Here is a 21,600-nt window from a genome sequence, read left to right on the forward strand (position 1 = left end):
TATGTTACCTGGATGCCTAAGAGACACCTGATATACAAGACTATGAAACACTAATAAAAAATGACAAGAAAAAGTATAAATAATGTTCATGTTATTTAGATAAAATAATACAAACATTTTACTTTTAGCCTTCTAAATAAATTATGGATTACTAATGTACAATCTCACCACTTCTCAGCTGACCATAACTAACATTTTTTCATTATGAGTTATATGCCATTTTTCAGACCTTTTATTTTCAGTTTTTGTAATTAAGATGATTTTGAGCTATAATAAACTACAGGTGGCCCTGACTTGGTAAGTTTGTCACATAGTTTGAAGTTGGTAAATCTTTGGGCCTTTTTTTAAGAGGTAACCCTGGTCATTCAGTGATCCAATGAAGTTTTCAAAAACAGCAACCTAGAAGCAAACATCCAGAGTCAGCCCAAACATGATTTTCACACAAAACATGATTTTCACATCAGTCTCTAGACAGACTCCCAACAAGTATCCTAGGCAAATAAAATAGTATGTGCTTTCTATAGCACTCCGAAAAAGCAAAGAATACTTTGTCTTAACCAAAAACCCAACTTAGACTAGTGATGTGGGACAATGGTCTGTATTCTGTCAATTATATTTTAAATAAACGCTGACTGGCCAGTAGCCAGGCAGGAAGTATAGGTAGGACAACCAGACAGGAAGCAGAGGCAGGTCAATGAGAACAGGAGAATTCTGGGAAGAAGGAAGTCCCTTCCAAAGTCCTGGCCCAGCCACAGAGGAAGCAAGATGTGACTTCCCTGCCTAATAAGGTACCGAGCCACATGGCTAACACAGATAAAAATAATGGACTAATATAAGTTATAAGAGTTAATAAGAAGCCTGAGCTAATGGGCCAATCAGTTTATAACTAATGTAGACCTCTAGTAATGAGGACCTGCTGAAATTATTACAAAAACGATCTATTAAGTATTCAGGTACCTGAATGTTTAGTTCTTTGGCAATCTGACGAAGTTGATGATATTGAAATATATTATTGTAAGTTCTTTCAGCAATGCTGTTAAGAGCAGAAATAAATCTTTTTGCTGTTGACCTGTTGCTCATTCCAGAGCCGTGCTGGGATCGCTCAAAATCCAGGTTCCCAAATTCATCTGAGTAAGTTCCTAGCATGCTTAAAGATGGAGAAAAAAGAATTATCTCACATAACATGGCTACAGACATTTTTGGACTGGGCTTCCAAGCCATAACAGAAGTTTTGGAATGGCTGTGAGACTTAGTTACTTTGAATTCAATTTGATATACATTGACAGAAACATATTTTGAACACAATTACGGCTATAAAGAAAGCATTTCAGCCAGGAGTGGCAGTACATGCCTACAATCCCAGTGCTCAGGAGCTAAGGCATAGAACTTCCTTGAGTTTAAAGACAGCCTCAACATAACAAGTACCAGGTCAGATAGGGCTAAGGAAGGATATCCTATCTCAAAACACCAAAACAAATTCGCAAACATGAAATGCAAAAGTGTAGAGTTGAAAAACAATATTACAAATAACAAAAACATTCTTTCTGATTAATAAAACTAAAATTTCTGACCATAGCATTTTTGGCTTTCCCAGGTAAACATGTTATTAACTTCCACAGCATCTGCAAAGAAAAGATGTTTCAAACTACTCTAGAGTGGCTGGAGAAATGGGTAAGATCACAGGCTGCTCTTGCAGAGCGCCCTGGTTTAAGAGGACCTACACAGCAGCTCACAAGCACCTGAAATTCCATGAGATTCCATTCTCACTTCTGGCCTTGGAAGGCACTGTGCACATGGTGCCAAGATGTGTGCCGGCAAAACACCCACACCTGCTGTGGAGCAATCCTTGCACACTGTACATATGCATTGTTCCCACTGGTTAATAAAAGAGCAGACTGGCCAGTAGCTAGACAGATAGAGGCTAGGAGGGACTTGTAGACAACAAAAGAGCACAAAAAAGAAAGAGAAGTCTTAGGAGTTGCAAGGAGACATAGAGAGAAACAAGGTGAAACTGTCGTGTTGAAAAAAGGTGCCATCATGTGGCAGAGTGTAGATAAGAAATGTGTGTTAAGTTATAAAAACTAGTTAGTAACAAGCCTGCGCTGTCGGCCAAACATTTATTATAATTAACAATAAGTTTCTGTGATTATTTGGGAAGCAGCTGGAAAGTCTGCCTCCACATACCCATAAAAAAAAAGCTTAAAAATAAATTCTCTAGGAATAAGCTTAAGCTCATGCTGACTTGCAGTGATGACAGACACTAGTCCCACTTCTCTTCTGTTTGATTTTTACAGTATCACCAAAAAAGGAAAATACATCTGACAGAGAGTTTTGGCTGGAGTCTGTAAACACCCATTACAGACGGAATTAACCACGATGTAATCCAGCTCTACTGCTGAGTCCATCTGCACAATGGGACACATAAAACTCATTGCCAGTTTAACAAGTGAAGGTTTTTACTCAGGAATTATCAAATATGTATTGGTCACCTGTTAGGAAGTGGGCTCCGGGTGGTAAACAAATCTAATCACTGTTCCTTCTTAAGGAGTCCTTAGGAATGACCTTCAAAGGTCATGGTCTGTTCCTCCACTAGAGAAGAAACTGTACACACAGAAATGTGCATCATTCAGGAAGAAAGGAGCACATGACAGAACAGGGCACGTTATTTACGACCTTCAGGCTTAGCCCACCTGACTCACATAACAAGCTGACGTTCCTCTATTGTTGGAGATGCTCTGAGTACTGACATGGCAATTCTTGTCTACCACAGGCATCCTCCTAGTCACCTTGTGCTTTGGGAATTATCCTTACTCCTTTTACAGATGAGGACAGTTTGGGCAGAAAGACAAATGACTTTCCAAATGTTAACATTACTAATGAGTGACACCTGGGATTTTGATCCATGCTCCCTTGCTTCCATTTGAAAAAAAGATACATAAAATATTTGACATACTCCCCTGAATTGGAAAAGCTCACAGCAACCTAGTCTCAGTAGGCAGTACTACTTCTAGAGTATTTCCAATTGTGTAAGAATACTCATATAAGCTGTTTATTAAATAAAAACATTTACTTTTCAAAAAATGTCCAAGTATATATTATGCTAACTCAGATGAACTATGTCATGGTTCATATTTTTCTTGTTCAGGTTTCTGCTTCCCAGAAATTAAAAGTATAATTTCACAGAATAACATGTTAATGGTGGTTTCAATGACACAAAAGAGATAGGAACTAAAAAGGGCAAATTTTTTAAAGAGTACTTTAATTGATGAATTAACGAAGTATGTTTAATAACACATGCTAGCCATGACTGTGGGCTCTGGAAAGACACTGGTAAGCACGATAAGGTCCTTTCTCTCATACACTAAGAAAGCATGTTAGTTTAACATCTGAACTTGATGTGTTAGCCAGTCTCAATCTCTGATAATGCTAGGCAATCCTAAGCACTGGTCGAACTATTCTCTCCCCTTGTTGCTGACACGCTGAATGAAAGAGAAGGCTGTGCTTCCACAGACTGGTTATAAAAGCAGGGAACAAGTACAGTTACTGCTCAAGCTCTAGTGGACAGCAGGGTGCCCTTCTACATAAGTCTGCTTATGTACCTGTGGGAAGAAGGCACAGGTAAGGCCAGAGCCATCATGAGCACAGCAAAGCAAGGTGAAGCCTCCCTCCTGGGAAAGCGGGGAGAGCAGTCATCAACGCCACACTCCTGAACAACCACAAGGACAGCACAAGAGCCAGACCCCACAACATCTCTGTGACTTCTCATCTGTGCAGCAGTACTTTCTCGTCAGGTCGCGAGCTCTCAAATAGCAACTCAGAAACTTCTTATTAATTATGAAGGCCTGGCCATTAGCTTAGGCTTGTTCCACTAGCTCTTACAACTTAAACTGATGTGCTTTATTAATCTATGTTCTCCGTGGCTCAGCTACCTCTACTTTGTACCATATGTCCTACCACTTCAGTGTGTCCCTGGCGTCTCTCTGGTGGAATCTTCCTGCTTACACTCCTCCTCCTCTTCCTCTCTCATCCTAGAAATCCTGTCTATACCCCTTCCCCCCGCCTAGTTATTGGCTATTCACAACAGATCTGATCTCAGTTTATGGCATGAGTCAGAGGAAGGGGATCTATGCAGCCTTTAATATCATCAGATCTAGAGGACAGAGCCCGCCAACATGCAGTACATTAGCACTGACAGAACACTACTATTACTGTGTGTATGCATGCCACAGCACAAGAGTGGAAGTCAACTTTGTGGAGTTGGGTCTCTCCTTCCACATGTATGTTGTTTCCAGGAATCAAATCATCCGATTTGTATGCCAAGAACTTTTACTGCACTGAACCACCTTGCAGTCCCTTTGATATAACTTGCCATAGCAGCCTCAAGTTGGACTGTAAAACCCTTGTTCTTCAACTATACAGAACTGTGGTTCAGGGTCAGAGAGGAACTGGCAAAGCACCCTGACATGAAGCAAATTCAGTATCTATACAATTTACCTTTGAAGAAATAGAAATTACCTGTCAAGAACAACAAAAGGAAGAAAGGAAAGAAGGAAGGACAGAAAGAGGAGATAGGGAGAAAGGAGGGAGGGAAGGAAGGAGTGAGGATTGGGGGAGAAAGTTGAGAAAGAGAAAGGTAAAAACTACAAAATTTAAGGGGCCAGCAAGATAACTGAGCAGGTAAAGGCATTTGACAGGTCTGACAGCATTGGTTCAATCCATGGGACACACATGGATGAAGAACAAAAACTGACTCCAGTTGTCCTCTGATGACCACACATGTGTATGCACTGCCCCCAAATGTAAAATTAGTGTTAATCTTACCTGTGTTTCATAATTTCAATTATATCTTCAGCATCTTCTTTAGTTGCTTCCTCTCTCAATTCTAACCTTGCTCGTGCCTATGGAAAAAAACTATTTTAAAATAAATGATAAATACTGTAACCATTGATTGTGCTGGTGCGTTGTACCTAAGCTTCATTATTCACTGTATTTCACTGTATGGGAAGGGCTGGTGGTGAATGTGCTCAAAATACATTGTATGCATGTGTGCAATTCTCAAAGAATAAAAATTAGAAAAGTAGTCAGGTAGTGGTAGCACACGCCTTTAATCCCAGCATTCAGAAGGCAGAGACAGGCGGATCTCAGCGAGTTTGAGGCCAGCCTGGTCTACAGAGCGAGTTCCAGAACGGGCACCAAAGCTACACAAAGAAACCCTGCCTCAAAAAACAAAAACAAAAAATTAGAAAAATGTACAAATAGCTTAAAATATAACCAAAATTTACTTTTACCTACTAATATTTTTTCTGAGTGTTCATTTTATGAGTTTTGGTTATGAAAATGTGTTTTTGTCCTTGCCTTTTATTTTCAGGAAATCACAGTTTATTTAAACTCAAATAACAGAGGTGTCAATCATATTTTAGAATCAAAAGAACCTTACCATTCACTGCAGCTAATTTTAACTGCAACAGTACTCAGAGCACCATGCAATGTGACAAACAGTGCTCTTTAAAAAGGCTGCCTACACCTACCAACCTGTCACACAATCAAATCAAGTAGTCAAGACACTCGACATATTCCATGTTCCCATATGCTCAACTTGAAAGCCTAGAATTCTAGGTAATCTAACCACTTTTCAGACACTCTAGCAATCTACAGTGTCATTAAAAAAAAAAACTGACATTGCTTGGCCCATAACTGGTACCTAGAAAGAAATCTATAGCTTTAATATGCTACAAAAGTAACTAAATCTTCTTTAAAAAACTTTTATTCATCCTTTTATATTTTTTTCATTTTTTAATGTCTCCTAGACAGAAGATCTAGTCAATAGTTCAATAGTGAAGAAAACTGACCAAAAGAAATCATAGTATCACAGACACATACATACACACACACCCACACACACCCACTCTCTCTCTCTCTCTCATACACACACACACACACCCTCTCTTACAGTACTGGAGACTGAACCTAGGACTTACACACGCTGAGAAAGCACTCAAGACCACTGAACTATGTCATCTTTGTTGGTTTTTGAGACATCTCATACTAGGTAACCTAGTCTGGCCTTGGACTCAATCTGTAGTCTAGGCGTGCCTTCAATTTGCAATCCTCCTGCCTCAGCATCCTAAGTAACTGAACTTATAGGCTGAGCTCCTTCCCTCTTCCTCAAGCCACAGAAAGCATGAATGTAGGGAAATGCAAACCTCTGTGAGACGGATCAAAGATTCCAGCTGCCGGGTGGTGATGGGTGAGCTGCTCATGCGTTGGCTCTGCTTGCGGAGCTCCAGGTAGAAGTCCTGAAGAGCCTGGGCAGCTTCTATGGATAGCCTTGGGTGGACATACTGCCGTGCATAACCAACATACTTCCTCAACAGCTGATGTGGAATTGGATCTATTTTCTCTCCAGGAGCTACCTAGAGTAGAATTTTAAAATAAAAAAATTTTAAAAAAAGTTACATTGTTTAGGTAAATTAAGAAGTTCCAAAACTTCTCCAAATAAACCAAACACTATGGTTACAGCTTCCAATCCCAGCCTTGGATCAGTGGTTCTCAACCTTCCTAATGCTGCGACCCTTTAATTCCTCAGATTGTGGTGACGCCCAACCATAAAATTATTTCATTGCTACTTCATAACTTATTTTGTTCTTATAAATCATAATGTAAATTTGTGATATGCAGGATATCTGATATGCAACCCCCAAAGAGTCGTGACCCAGTTTGAGAACCACTGCCTCAAATTCCAGAGTACCAAGTAAATATCTAGGGATGAGGAGGAAGGTGGATTTTATTTTGGGAGAGGGGTAGATGCTGGGATTAAATCTAGAGCTCTGTACATGCTAAGCACATAATATACCACTATGACATACTCCAAGCCCCCATCACACATAGAATTTGTACATTTAAGCACAATGAAACTAAATGATTAAGAAACAGGAATACCTTTAATCTTTCTGATAATGGTTTCTCAGAAACTACTTCAAGTACCGAAGTGTTTGAATCTTGACTGAGCGTCCGAGCTACTGTGGCACTGCTAATGGTTTTCTGCTTCCCAGCTCTTATTGCGATCACATGTTCAGAAAGTAAGTGGTCATGCTGCTCATTTGGCGTATCTAACAAGATAAAGACCAAATCGAATCTGGACAATAGGGCACTCCCCATCCTAGGAAGTAGGAAAAAAGAAGCAGAAAAACCTAAGAAAGTGTTGACTTGTTTACTAGTTCCATGCAGAATTTCTAAGCAACAGTCAATCTTCAGGTTAAAGAAATAAGCTTTCCGCATAGCTGCGTGTTCCCACTCCTCACATACACTGGACAGCTGTGGATGTGGTCTTTCCTCATACAGCAAAGTCACTGAGACCTACATGCTCATAGACACAAAGCCTATCTATCAGTGCTTTCATAGCTCTTTTTGACATTTTTTTCCTTTCACATATATGGGGTTTTTGCCTGCATGTGTGTCTATGAGCCAGCGGTGTGCCTGGTGCCTATGCAAGTCAGAAGAGGATGCTGGATGCCCTGGACCTAGAATCAGGTGATGGAGGAGGGTCATCTGTCTATGTGTTACTTTCACTGGTTAATAAAGAAACTGCCTTGGCCCTTTGATAGGACAGAAAATTAGGTGGGCAGAGTAGACAGAACAGGATGCTGGGAAGAAGGGAAGTGAGGCAGATGCAATGAAGCTCCGACCCAAGATGGACATACACTAGAATCTTCCCGGTAAGCCACCACACCTCATGGTGCTACACACATTAATAGAAATGCGTTAATCAAGATCTGAGAGTTAGCCAGTAAAAGACTGGAGATAATGGGCCAGGCAGTGTTTAAAAGAATACAATTTGTGTGTTGTTATTTCGGGTGTTAAGCTAGCCATGCGGGAGCAGGCAGGATGAAAAGCAGGCCTGCTTGCCTCATCACTACAATCAGGGATGGTTGTGAACTGCTACATGCGTGCTAGGAACCAAGCCCAATATGGTCTACAAGAGCAGCAAGTGCTCTTTAACTGCTGAGCCATATTTCCAGCCATGCTTTGATGGCTTATCTCATCCAAACACTGTCTCTCCAGTACTCATGTTTCAGTTAAACACAACAGAGTAAAGATGCTACACTTTTAGGCATCACACTGAGCCCACTGACCAGGCGCTTTCCTATTTATAACAAGAAAAACCAATCTAGGCTGTTTAAAACGTTTGACGAAACCACCAAAGAATGTTTGTGCTAAAAACAGAACCAAGTCTGATGTAGGTTTTGTTCACCAGGATTATACAGACTTTATAAAACATAGTATCATTATTTTACTAAGGGAAATCCATTAACAGAAGATTGACTTTGTTGGAAGCAATGAAAATACACTGCAAATTTCCAAATGCAATTGTGTTCTATTTTTTACTTAAAAATTTTTCTCTTTAGATGTATTTGTGTGTGTGGTACCATGAAGCACGTGTGGAATTCACAGAAGTTGGTACTGGAATAAACCTTTACCTTGATCTTGCTAACCTGACAATTTCTATTTTAGATGTATAAATTTCTTAAATCTATTATTATAATTATTTATTTTTGGTTTTTCAAACAGGGTTTCCATATATAACCCTGGCTGTTCTGGAATTCACTTTGTAGACAACACTGGCCCCTCAGAAATCCACCTGCCTCTGCCACCAGAGTGCTGGGATTAAAGGTGTGCACAACTACGACCTGGCAAATTTCTTATCTTATTTATGCATTCATGTATGTATATATGTATAGGGGTTTTTTTTAACACAGAGTCTCACAATCACCACCTGGCAGAATTTCTTATCTATCTTAAATTTATTTATTTATGTTTTTTGGACACAGGGTCTCACTATGCAGCCCAGGCTGGCCTCGAACTCACAGAAGATTCACCTGTCTAGGCCTCCCAAGTGCTGGGATTAAGGGCGTGCGCCACAACACCCCGCTCAGATGTATAAATTATTTAACATTAGCTGTGGACAGCATCACACGCCTGTAGCTTCTATAGACGAGAAGATAGTGGAAGACAGAGGAAGACAGCAAGGGCCACTTAAACCTATGGGTTTAGGACTAGCAATGAGTAACACAGTGAGATTCCCCATTTCAAAAACAAAGGGGAATGGAAGAGGTTGGAGAGATGGCTCAGTACCCACAGCACTCAGGTTCCAGGGGAATCCAACACCCTCTTCTGACATGCAGGCAAAATACCAATACACATAAAATAAAAAAAAAATCTTTAAGAAAAAGTAAATTTCCTAAAGAAGAAAAGAGAAAGAAATAAGCTGTTCTAGTAAGGCCTGGTTTTCCCTGAGATACTGTCTTCTCACTTTTATGTCACTTAAGTCTGTTTTTCTCTTACACACATTGCACTCACCCTGTACAAAATGAATTAGAAGTGGAAGCAGCACAAGCTAGGAGGTGGTGGCACACACCTTTAATCCCAGCATTCAGGAGATAGAGGCAGGTAGGTCTCTGTGAGCTGAAGGTCAGCCTGAGCTAGAGAAAGCTCCAGGTCAAGTATACACAGACAAACCCTGTCTCAAACAAACAAAAAACAAGACCAGAAGAAGAGGAAGTACAAGGTGAACTGTGTTCTTGAAAGAGAGCACAGCCCTTAAGTACACAGCAGGGCCTAAGCAGACAGGGATCCTTATCAGGGTGTGCAAAGCCACTAGCTTCTCACTGCTGCTTCTCACTATTTGTTTAAACAATTTCTGATTTTTAATGGTGTTAACACTGCAATGCACATTCCACACAAGTCTATGGAGTTGGTAACTATGATCAGGATTTCCTAAGCATAGGTACTTAGAATAAACAGAATTACAGAATCATACAAGGTGGTTTTCAACATATGGAGGACATGAGGATTCTTTCCCACTCCTTTAACATAGATAACTGCATCTAAAACCTTGGCCTGTCTGGTAGGCTATCTGTGGCACCTCACTGTTTTTTCAGGACTTGAGCGCATTTCTGGACATTTACTGGAGACCTGTAACTTGTGTGAGCTATCCAATGATATGCTCAGCTATCTTTTCCCTAGTGATCAGAGCACACATTTGAAGAGACTTACTTCAAATTCTCAGAAACTGTTTTGGCTTTATTGTAGTGTCCTCCAACTGGATTTGCAGCAGCAATAATGGAAGTCCTTGCAGGGAGGCTGCAAACCACACCAGCTTTAGCAAGGCTAATGCTCTGCTGTTCCATGGCTTCTAACAAGGCTTGATGTTGGTTCCCCATCTTATCAAATTCGTCTATTCCACAAATGCCTACAAGCACAGTAGGAAAAAAGACAAAAACATTTTTCTCTGGTCAGGTTTCAAATCTGTAAGGCAGAGGTTACTGCACAATGATTATTTCCATTTATTTCTAGAACTTAAAATATCAAGAACTGCCATTTGTTTTATCTTATTACTGCCATTTGTTTTATCTTATTACTAAAGCTTGTGCATTATTCACCATTCCCTGTGGGTAACACGCTATGTGGTGGCTCCATATATGAAGATACGCAAGTCTTAAAATGCATCAAGACCTAATCAGTCAGGTAAGACCCAGACATCTAAGAAATGTACTTCTCAAACCACTTAGGATATGCAAAATTAAGTGCCTGCTTTCTGGAGCACAGTCTAGCTAAACTAGGGAACCTAAAGGGCTGAAGGAAAAGGTACTCCTTGAGCTGGGTCTTTGGGGGATTGTAGGCAACATGATTCAGGTGCAAGAACATAGCTCCAGTCAGAAGGGGTAAACATGGCTCAGTGAAGGGAGGTATTGACTGATGGCACTTGCAGGGACTCTCAACACATAGTACCACCACTGAAGGTTTTCTGAGTACCAGGGATGCCTGAAGCACAAGTTACTGGGATCATTAGCACATCTGGTAGTGCGCTTTCTCCCACTTGTGCACACCAGTTAGGGGATTCTCTGGAAGGCTTTCCCATGGTTAGACTCATCTATACTCTGTGGTCACCTAATCCTTGCCAGCTAAGCACCTATGAGAAACAACTGCTTTTTAGCTTGCTCACGTTTCAAGACCTATACATCTAATTTGTGGTGCTGGGGCTTGAACCTAAGGCACATTAGAATCAGAGCTCTCTCACATCCTTCAATTCAATCTAGTGCCACTTCTGGGTCCCTACTTCATGGAACCAATTTCCCTTTGTGCAGCATTTCCTTTCCTGTCATCTCTACAGATGCCCACGTCTAGTTATTTAGACCTTTGCTCTTTTCTTCATATTCAGTGAAGCTAGTAGAAGCCTTTCCTAAACTACATCCTCTCGTTTGGCAGGGTCAGTTTCCTATACTGATTATCAACTTTTATTTTTATGTTTTCGCTTTTTTCAAGACAAGGTTTCTCTGTGTAATAGTCCTAGCTGCCCTGCAACTTGCTTTGTAGATCAGGCTGGCCTCAAACTCATAGAGATCTGCCTGTCTCTGCCTCTTGAGTGCTGGAATTACAAGCATGTGTCACCACCATCCAGCAATTTCTTATCTTTATCTCATTTTATTTCATATCTTTGTCTCATTTTATTTCATTAAATTCATGTTCTCGTTAAGTTTCCTGGGAAATTTTCATTGGTATTTGGATTTCAGTTTTGTGCAGACAGGGAACTTTGCTACCTTGCTTGTTTATCCAGTTCATGTTTACTGGCTGTTCTGCTCAAGCCTGTTTATACTGTTTTTCCTACCAGTACTTTTCCTTCTCTGTGATCCACCCTATTCCCTTGTCTGTTAGTTTATAGACTAGGTTGCTGACTACATTTTGGTAACCTGCAAGCGACTCGGGAAGGGGAAACAAGAGTGACTGAACTCTGCCCCTCTTCCTCTGCTGAGGGCTCACCCATCCATGAGGAAGGCACGAGGCTGCTCACCAGAGCACTAGGACAGTGACCCTCCCTGCAGGGCTGGCTGTGTGCACATCATGCTTCCTGTGCTGCCCCACTGTCCTGTCCATGCCTCTGACACGATGTTACTGGAAATTCTTAGTTGTTTGCACATTTCCTCCCAAGCAGGGATGAGGTGGGAACAAAATCAAGCAACTCCCTCTGTTGGCTCCTACTTCACAAAGTATAAAGCGAGGCAGCCAACTTTTTCTGAAAGGGTCCATAAGTAAGTATCTTAGGTTCAGGAGGCCATAGTTTACATACACTTATGGTTGATTTTGTTTTTGTTTGTTTGGTCGGTTGGTTTTTCTGTACAATTATTTAAAACTATATTTTAAAAAGTTTTAGCTTTACAAGCCCAATACAGGGTTCCACCTATGGACTGAAGTCTGCTGTCCCCTGGTGTCAGTTGGTTTTTTTGAGACACGGTTTCTCTGTAGCTTTGGAGCCTGTCCTGGAACTAGCTCTTGTAGACCAGGCTGGTCTCGAACTCACAGAGATCCACCTGTCTCTGCCTCCCGAGTGCTGGGATTAAAGGCATGTGCTACCACTGCCCGGCGTGTTGGTTGATTTTAAAGGTCTCATCAGATAGCCTGGATGATCTATAAAGCCTCAGAATCATGGTTCCCTCCTCAGTTTCCTGATGGCTGGGATCACAAGAATGTTCTCATCCCTGGGATTTTTTTTTATTTGTCTTATTTTATGTGTATGAGTATTTTGCCTGTATGTATATTAAGTGTACCACAAGTGTGCCTGGCACCGAAGGAGCTAAGAGGGTGTCAAATTCCCTGGAACCGGAGTTACAGATAGTTAAGAGGCATGGTGTGGGTGCTGGGAAATGAGCTCAGGTCCTCCCCTGAAAGAACAAGTGTTCTTAATTTCTAAGCCATCTTTCCAGTCCCAGTCCATGGTGAAAACCATGAACTAGAACCACCCTCAACTCTTCTGCTTGTGTGAATACGAACATTAAGTCACAAAATTTAATATGTAAACCTCTTCTGGTCATTTCATCAGATGTAAACCTCTTCTGGTCATTTCATCAGATGTTGAAGGAAAATTCTCTCTCTCTCTCTCTCTCTCTCTCTCTCTCTCTCCTTTTGAGTTTTTCTTTTTTTAAATATTTATTTATTTATTTATTTATTATGTATACAATATTCTGTCTGTGTATATGCCTGCTGGCCAGAAGAGAGCACCAGACCCCATTACAGATGGTTATGAGCCACCATGTGGTTGCTGGGAATTGAACTCAGGACCTTTGGAAGAGCAGGCAATGCTCTTAACCTCTGAGCCATCTCTCCAGCCCTCCTTTTGAGTTTTTCAAGACAAGGTTTCTCTGTGTGGTTTTGGTGCCTGTCCTGGAACCTGCCCTGTAGACCATGTTGACCTCAAACTGCCTGCCTATACCTCCTGAGTGCTGGGATTAAAGGTGCGCACCACCACCATCTAACTAGAAAAGACTATTTTTTAAAAGCTTTATATTTCCTTTTTACCTCACAGTCTTTGTAAAGATTTTAGCAGGACCCTGTTTGTTGCTAGAACTCAGTCCTGTTGGTATTTGTAAAATTCCTTTCTACCTATCTAACTGTGCTAGTTAGCCTCACAGTGTTTAGTTAATCTAAATGTATGCAAAACATGGAACTAACATTTCACATCTTACATTTCATTAGTGGTTGTACACCTAACCCTCTAATCACCCCGCCTTCTAAGAAGTAGCCTGGCAGTCTGACAGCTAACTACCCTTACATGACTTTTCCTTCAGCTGAGACCTCAGGGAAAGCACTGTGACTTCTGACAAGCACCAGACGAACACCTGCTTCAGCAGATACTTGCTGATTATTAGCTGTACACCAGTGACATGCTCCATGCATGCAGAACAGCACCAGAAAGATAAAATCACCCTCCTCTTGTGAATTTATCTGGCCAGTAAGAGGCAGACAACTGAAAATGTGGTGATACCCGCTCTGGAAGGAAAAGGCAGTCATGTCAATGAGAACAGATTCTGCCACAGAAGAAGGCCAAGATGGAGATCAATACAGTGAAACTATTTAAGTCACAGCTCTAAGTTCATGGGGCAGTTCTTCTAGAACACAAGATGGCATCCATCTTCTTTCCTGTTTCAAGGTAATTAGAACAACTTTGAGCTAAGTAACAGTAAGGCTCTAAATGGGTACTCACTGTATACACACACTAAGCAATGGGAACAAGGTAGTCTACAGGCTAGTTCAATACACTCCATAAGGAGCTTACCACAGAACTCCACAGAAATGATCACAGATGTGACAGGGATATCAGGTGGGAGGTGTAGAAACCATCCACGTTTTATCTGACTATTTAATTTCAACATATATTTGCTGTAAGATTCTGAAAACAAATCAGTTTCAATTGTGTAACAGAAATAAAAATGATAGTACTTTATGTTCAATTATTTGACATTCATTGTTAATCTACTGGTTAGACAGTGCTGTCTAAATGGCTCTCAAACTAAAGTAAATTCATCGAAATGAAGAAAGTATGCCAGAGGTGGTGCATGTGCCTCTAATTCCAGCACTTAGGTGACAGAGACTGGAGGTAATCCGATTTACACAGTAAGCCCACTATCTCAAGAAGTAAAGTTTTTGTTTTGTTTTGGAGGGTTTTTTGTTTTGTTTGTTTTTAGCATTTTTTGAGACAGGGTTTCTCTGGGTAACAGTCCTGGCTATCCTGGAACCCACTTTGTAGACCAGACGGGTCACAAGCTCATAGAGATCCGCCTCCCTCTGCCTCCTGAGTGCTGGCGTTAAAGGCGTACATCACCACTGCTCATCTGAAGGAAGTTTTTAAGCCCAGAACTATTAATCCCTTTTGTCTCTCACCTTGGTCACCAAGTACCAGAGCACCAGCTTCCAAAGCAAAATCTCCAGAAGAACTGTCTTTTGAAAGAGTTACAGTCAGCCCAGAGCTGGTGGTGGTATTTCCACAGACATACACACCACGGGGCGCCACATTGCATGCTGCCTATTGAAAACAAAAGGTTTAAAAGAATCATTCAGAGGGATAGAAAAAATGGCTCATCTTTGTTGCCATGCAGCATGAGAACCTACGTCCAGATCCTCAGCTCCCTTGTAAAAGTCAGAAGAAGCGGTGTAACGTTCAGAATCCCAGAGCTTCAGGAGTGGAAACACGCAGATCCTAAGGACTTGCTGGCCAGACATTCTACTCAAAATGACAAGCTCCAAAGTTCAGTGAGAGACCCCATCTCAAAGAGTAATGTGCAGAGTGATTGAAGACACCTGGCTGCCTCCACACAGTAACACACAGGTGCACACACACACAGAGTTAAAAAAGAATCACTGACCACAGTCAACGGTTCAAACCCTGGTAGTGTTACACATGCTAAGTAAGGGCTCTATCCCTGAAATTTTTTTTTAATGGATATTTCTGATATTTTGGCTGTGAGCCTACCCTTTAATGGCTGAGCCATCTCTCCAGCCCTGATGGATATTTCTGTGTGTGCACCACAAAAGCACTGGTACCCATAGAAGTCAGAAGAGGGTACTGGTTTCCTGGAGATGGAATTACAGGTGATTCTGAGCCACCTGACAAGGGTACTGGGAACCAAACTTGGGTCCTCTGGAATAGCAGCAAATGTTCTCAACTGCTGAGCCACTTGTTTCTCCCCAAGACAGGGTCTCACACAGCTGAGGCTGTCCTCCTCAGAGTCACTATGTGGTACAGAGGATGACCCTGGAATGCTGGTTTTACAAGGGTACACAACCACAGCTGTCCTTTGTGTGACAAGCATTCTATCAACTGAGCTACACTCGCAGGCCTCTTTGTTAGTCTGTTTTGAGAAGTCTCACCATGATCTGAGAGTGGAGTGGTTTACTAAGTGGACAGAAGAAAGTAGGAACATAAATGCTAAGTGCTTCCCAGTAGTGCTGGTCTAAAACATGGCCTCTGATAGTATAGCTTTTTAAAATTGTTTTTATTGTTTTGGGATGTGTGTGTGTGTGTGTGTGTGTGTGTGTATTGGTGTATTACATGAATGTATTAAGTGTACCACATGTGTGCAGTGCCTGGGGAGGACAGAAGAGGGCGTCATATCCACTGGAACTGGAAACACAGATAGCTGTGATCTGCTATGTGGGTACTGGGAACCAAATCCAGGTCCTCTACAAGAGTGCCAATTGCTTTTAATCAGTTAACCATCTCTTCAGCCTCTGTTTTCACTCTTACTATAACTAGGTAACCCTTGCCTCGCTATCAGGCTGTTGCAAGGGTTCAGAACAGATTAAAGTATGTTCTTCTGGCCAGAGACCCAAACAAGGATGCAATGTTTTAAAGGAATGAAAAAGACAGGGAATAAAGATGACACATGTGAAGGGTGGTGGGATGAAGATGCAATGGCAAGATCAAAGTAATCCTGTCTGCACACCAGGATCGCCTTGGGGCACTACATGTGGACAAGTACTAGCTTCAGGCTGCCCATACCATCCTCAAAGAGTTTCAAAGACAACTGTGATACACAACCAGCGCTCAACTGCTAGACAAAGATTCATCAGCACAGGAGTGACCGCAAGGAGGGGGTTTGTGGACATCCTTAAGAAGGACACTGCAGGGCATCACTCTGGGAAAACTCTGAGCTTCCAACAAAATACCTTCTAGAGCCATCACGAACCCAAGAGGAACACACCATCAGGCTCTGGCTGACAGAGACAGAATCTTCTTCAGTGGCTAACAACTGACTGGTGAGAAAAGCTGTTTTGCTTTGGATTCAGAAAAATGGTGGCAATGTACACAGATATAGATCCCTTACCTTTACCAGATATTCTGAAGCCCTAGCAAGATGCCTATATACTAGTAAGGAGAGAACACATGACCAGCTTTATTTCCTTCTGTGTTCTGTTCATCGCTGTAGTCACATCACAAGAGATTAGCAAAGCATTACTAGGTGCAATAATGGTCTAAGGAAAATAGCATTTCATCATAGTTAATATCGCCAGAGACCAGGATGCCTATGTGGTCTGTGTGGCAGAAGACTAGCCTGATGGGAAAACAGAGCCACACACACAATACATATTACTCATACAAACTCCAGTTCCTCTATACCCCCAGACAAACTAGATCCTCTGCAACCCAAAATGCCATTTGTTGAGAAATGTCACCTGTCAATTATTCATACATTATATAAGCAGAAGGCAAAATACTAAATAATACCTGCAGCATCTGACTCTTCCCCAAGCCTGGATCTCCAACAATCAGGATGTGTGGGTCTCCTCGAATAGGAATCCTGTTTTTGTCATCTGCGTACTTCTGGCTACCGCCAAAGAGTGCTAACGTCAAACCTGCTTTAACAAGCTCGTGTAGAAGGAGGGAACAAAACAGGAAAACATCAAGATGACTAGCAGGAGGTATTCCTGCATGGTTACAGTACGACTTGTCTATCTGGAGATCATTTTCTCTTCACAGTGCTGATGGAGGGCAAGGCGTGGTACCTAATTAGTCAGATGCTCTATCCTTGTGCTATACTACCAGCAAGGATACTGAACTGAACTTTATTTTTTTACAATGAAGTCAAGAAACAAAGCCAGGCATGTCAACAATCCCAGAGCTTAGAGATACCGACACAGGAAGGTTCTAAGTTCAAGGCTATGTGGGGCAACATAGCAAAAGCTTGTCTCAAAAGTAAAAACATCTACAAATAAACTTCTATAACACAACGATTAAAAATGAAGACTGAAAGTATATAAATCAGTGGTATCTTAGACACTGCTAAGAACAACTTTGTATGTCAACAATCCATTCCCAAGTAAGAAGCACCTATGGTAATTAGACCTGGTGTCTAATTACTTTGTCTGTGTGTCACAGGGGTGCATTCCCAGTAGCTTCTGGCAGCTCCCGAGGGCTATTATTTGCCTCCAACATAATCAACTTATAGAGAATGATGACTCAAATCAAAACATTAATAACTGGTAAGAGAATCTAATTACTTTTCAGTATTAATATTGACAACTTGATGTACTTTTTGAATGAAGGTGAAGTAATATACTTACTTCATGACCAAATATGATAGGACAAAGTGAGCTGAAAAATAGAAGACAATTTATAAATTCTAATGTAAATTTCATAGGTCCATTAGAAGGTCTACTTTACAATTTGCTTAATTTTCTTTACTTAGTATCCAAAAAGGGAGTAAATTTTACATCTCCTCAATTCCACAAATTTTATTTTTACAGTAAACTTTATTTAATCTATAAAGAGAAGGATGTTTTAAAATCCATGCTTCTCTGAGGGAGTACTTGAAAAACATCTTAACACAGCTGATCTTACAGAATTAACACTTAAAATGAACTATTATCAGGTTTTCCACATTCCAGGTTTCTTGTTTTATTTGAACAGACATCTTTAATCTGTGTAGTTAAGTCACTGAAAAGAGGACACTAATAACTAAGTTCAGTACAAATATTAGTATTTCAAGATAGTATAGAATTTCATTTCTTTTCAGTTCAATTCAGAAGGGTCAGATTAAAATGTGAATATAAGGAAACAGACCTATAAGGGCTGGAAAGTGATTCAACCTGCAGAGTTCTTGCTGCAAAAGTATAAAAATTTCAGACTTCCAGAATCATGTTTAAAAAAAAAAAAAGTATAAACCAGATGGTGGGGCACACGCCTTTAATCCCAGCACTCTGGAGGTAGAGGCAGGCACATCTCTTGAGTTTAAGGTCAGCATGATCTACAGAGTGAGTTACAGGACAGTCAAGGATACACAGAGAAGCCCTGTAAAAAAACAACAACAGCAATAACCCCCGCCCTCCAAAAAAAACCACAGGTATAGTGGGAAGCTGTAATCCTAGCACTGGGGAGGTAGAGATAGGTGGATCCCTGGTACTCACTGCCCAGTTTAGCCAACCTCTAAGCTCCAATTCACTGAGAGACTGGCTCAAAACATAAGATGCTTAGCAATAAACACAAAGAACATACCTGATGTCAACATAATGTGTGTGTGCGTGCGCGCATGCGCGCACGCACACACACACACACACACACACACAGACAGAGTATTTGCATGTGTCCATTTTGTAAGTAAGGAACGAATAAAAATGGCCAGTGTAGTAGCCAGGAGTAAAGTGTGATTCTTCCTCCTTTTTAATAAACAGAACTTGGTGTCCCTTGAAACTAATATTTACCATGTCCCAGTCTAACTGCCACCAGCTTCCTACCAACACCTGTGCCTGTGACTTTTCTACGGCCAAAAAAGCATCATCAGTAGACACAAGAGCAGAACAGAAGTGCTGGGCTGTTCCTCAAATCTAGGTCCCCAGGAGGCACTCTTGTTAGGGCACCAGCCCCGGCTGCCATCCCTTCTCTGTACTACCCCTGCCTTCCTGCTACTTCTGAGCTCTTCTCCCAAATAAATGACATTTAGCCAAACCATTGCCTCCAAAGGCATCTAAACTGAAGCATAACTGCTGTGTGCTGACAATTCTATCTTCTCTGTCCTCTCACAGTCCTCCATTTCTTATCTAGTATTGGCCAATAAACTAAAGGTCCAGGGTGGAAATAATTTCAGCCGTGTAGACCGTACTGATTCAGTCTCTAGCATTCAACTAGTAGTGGAAAGCAACCACTAACAACATGCAAATCAATCAGGTGTGGTATTTTCACTAAAAACTTCCTGAAAAACAGTGTGCCTACATCACTAATCTGCTAGATTAATAAAATGAAAGATAATTCTATAAAAAACTTCTGTTTGGAAGATAAAATCACAAACATGAAGACGGAGAAAGAGGCAAACATGAGCAGTGCCGAAGACGGGCCACTAAGAGGCTGCTTCACTTACAGCCGGTGAGGAGTGACAGCTGCCTGAGCCTCCACGTGGCGCCTGCCTGCCTGTCCAGACGACTCTGTAGCTCACACACGCTGATCCTACCACAGCACTAGCTTTCCCAGAGTAGGTCAGGGTGGCTATGTGGTGGGAAACTCACGCATTTAAGGACAAGAACTTAAGTAACTCAAGACTTTCCTCAGTTGGCAAACTGACATATGAAAAACAGAAAGAAAAGAGTCAATTCTGGAGCCAGAAACCTTGATCAATTTTTCATAGAATGCACTCCGAGTCCTCTTCCTTCTTGATTTTCCTCATTTCTTCAAAATTACCCCCAAACTGTCAGAATGCCAAAAGCATACTATATCAAGTAAGACAAGTACATTACTAACTAATAACTACACAGCAAACCTATGTGTGAGACAGTCATCATTTAAGCTGGGTATCATTTTTTCTAAAAAGGCATAAGTATAAACACCCCTACCATGAAATATCAAATAGCGGGCTACACGTGCTCTACGGACTCAAGTGTTGCGCACTCTGACCAGTTTCTCTGACAAGTAACCAAGAGCATCCTGCCATGCACATCTGTGGCAAAGCCTCAGGTCACTAAGACATACTTGACAATGAGCTTCAGCAGGTTCTCTTCGGCCTGAATCTCTTGGATGGCATACAGGTCTTTAAGTGAGAACTCCATCAGTGTCCCATGCTGACACCCATCCTCTGCAGTCTGGGATTTCTGTCCTTTGCTGTTGCTAACAGAATTTGCCTCAATGTACAAAAGGAACATGCACTTATCGTTCTTATTCCGAGAACCTGTAAATTCAAAACATTAAATGTACTGTTTTCATTTTCCAAACAAGAACTTGACAGAGTGTTCAACAAGATTTATGACTGAGTAACTTTATTTACTCATTCACTTGAGGCTTTTTAGAGACAAGGCCTCAAGAGGAACCTCAAACTGTGACAACCCTTCTACCTCAGCTTCCTGAGGACTAGAGCACCTCATCTTACATAGAAAAAAGGAATTCCTAAATTATTTGAGATGAAGAAGTATCTTATAGATAAAAAAAGCTAATATATGACTGTTGAGAGACAGTCATGAAGAAAGTTACAACATACCTTCTTCGGTATTTGAGACTTTGACAATTCCAGTAATTGTCACTGTATCTCCTGGGACACAACTATCTACAAGATCATGAACAAGTTCGCATTCAATTGTTCGAGGGATCCGCCCTGCTTCTCTCTGTGCATCAGACATCAGCTCCTGTATCCTAAGGCATTCAACAGTTTCAAGTTAGAACACATCTTCCCTTCAGCTGTTTCTTCAATACAGTGACTGCTCAGGATCTGTACACTGCTGCTCTAGAAGAAGGCAAACTGGTTTTTAAGGAGTTTGATGGTATTTCAAAAATCACTTTAACAGTTCCCAATTGAGGATGGCAGAATGAACATATATGTATTCATTTCACCTAGCATCCCTCAAGAATCCAACAAATAAGAGTCACCAAAAAAGTGAAGGAAAGTTTGGAGCATGCAAATGTGGCGGTACAAATGAGATATTAGTGAAACTTCTGAAAAGAGCAAACACTGAAATAGTGATGGATGAAGCACAATGCAGTCCAGAATGCACAGACAAAACTCATCAGGGGATAGAGAAGCAACAACCCAGGGTCTCAGCAGAGCCCCAAGAGGTTCTCAAAGTTGAGGGCAGGCAGCAACAGACAGTACATTTTTAGGATTTCTCTGGAAGGAGTGGGCAATCAAGTAGGGAAAGAACGAGAATTTACCATCAGGAGCAGGAACACTATCCTATAGGAATGGGCAAATTCCTTCTAAGAGGGCACAGCTACATAGCTACCTCAACTCCAGAATAAAACCTCCTCACCTCAGCATTTTAGGAGCTCTAACCAATTCAAGAACACTCAAAACT

At 41.2% G+C, this 21,600-nt stretch overlaps 1 protein-coding gene across 2 annotated transcripts in view; it reads right to left on the reverse strand.

Annotated features, from left to right (window-relative positions):
* The window catches only part of Mcm8 (minichromosome maintenance 8 homologous recombination repair factor), a 33,183-nt gene continuing 11,583 nt past the window's right edge, over window positions 1-21,600 (reverse strand). Inside the window, exons 9-19 of one of the 2 annotated variants that reach the window (XM_057781001.1) lie at window positions 20,790-20,941; window positions 20,288-20,483; window positions 17,893-17,923; window positions 17,057-17,197; window positions 14,713-14,854; window positions 10,054-10,249; window positions 6,940-7,159; window positions 6,204-6,413; window positions 4,822-4,898; window positions 958-1,147; window positions 1-399 (exon numbers count right to left, since the gene is read on the reverse strand). In XM_057781001.1, coding sequence (XP_057636984.1) covers window positions 307-399; window positions 958-1,147; window positions 4,822-4,898; window positions 6,204-6,413; window positions 6,940-7,159; window positions 10,054-10,249; window positions 14,713-14,854; window positions 17,057-17,197; window positions 17,893-17,923; window positions 20,288-20,483; window positions 20,790-20,941 — 1,648 coding nt within the window. In that variant the 3' untranslated portion in view covers window positions 1-306. The remainder of the gene's footprint in view (window positions 400-957; window positions 1,148-4,821; window positions 4,899-6,203; window positions 6,414-6,939; window positions 7,160-10,053; window positions 10,250-14,712; window positions 14,855-17,056; window positions 17,198-17,892; window positions 17,924-20,287; window positions 20,484-20,789; window positions 20,942-21,600) is intronic. The other variant, XM_057781002.1, reaches the window with a different exon arrangement.

Source organism: Chionomys nivalis, chromosome 9 (assembly GCF_950005125.1).
Source record: "Chionomys nivalis chromosome 9, mChiNiv1.1, whole genome shotgun sequence".
In the NCBI taxonomy this organism is placed as follows: domain Eukaryota; kingdom Metazoa; phylum Chordata; class Mammalia; order Rodentia; family Cricetidae; genus Chionomys; species Chionomys nivalis.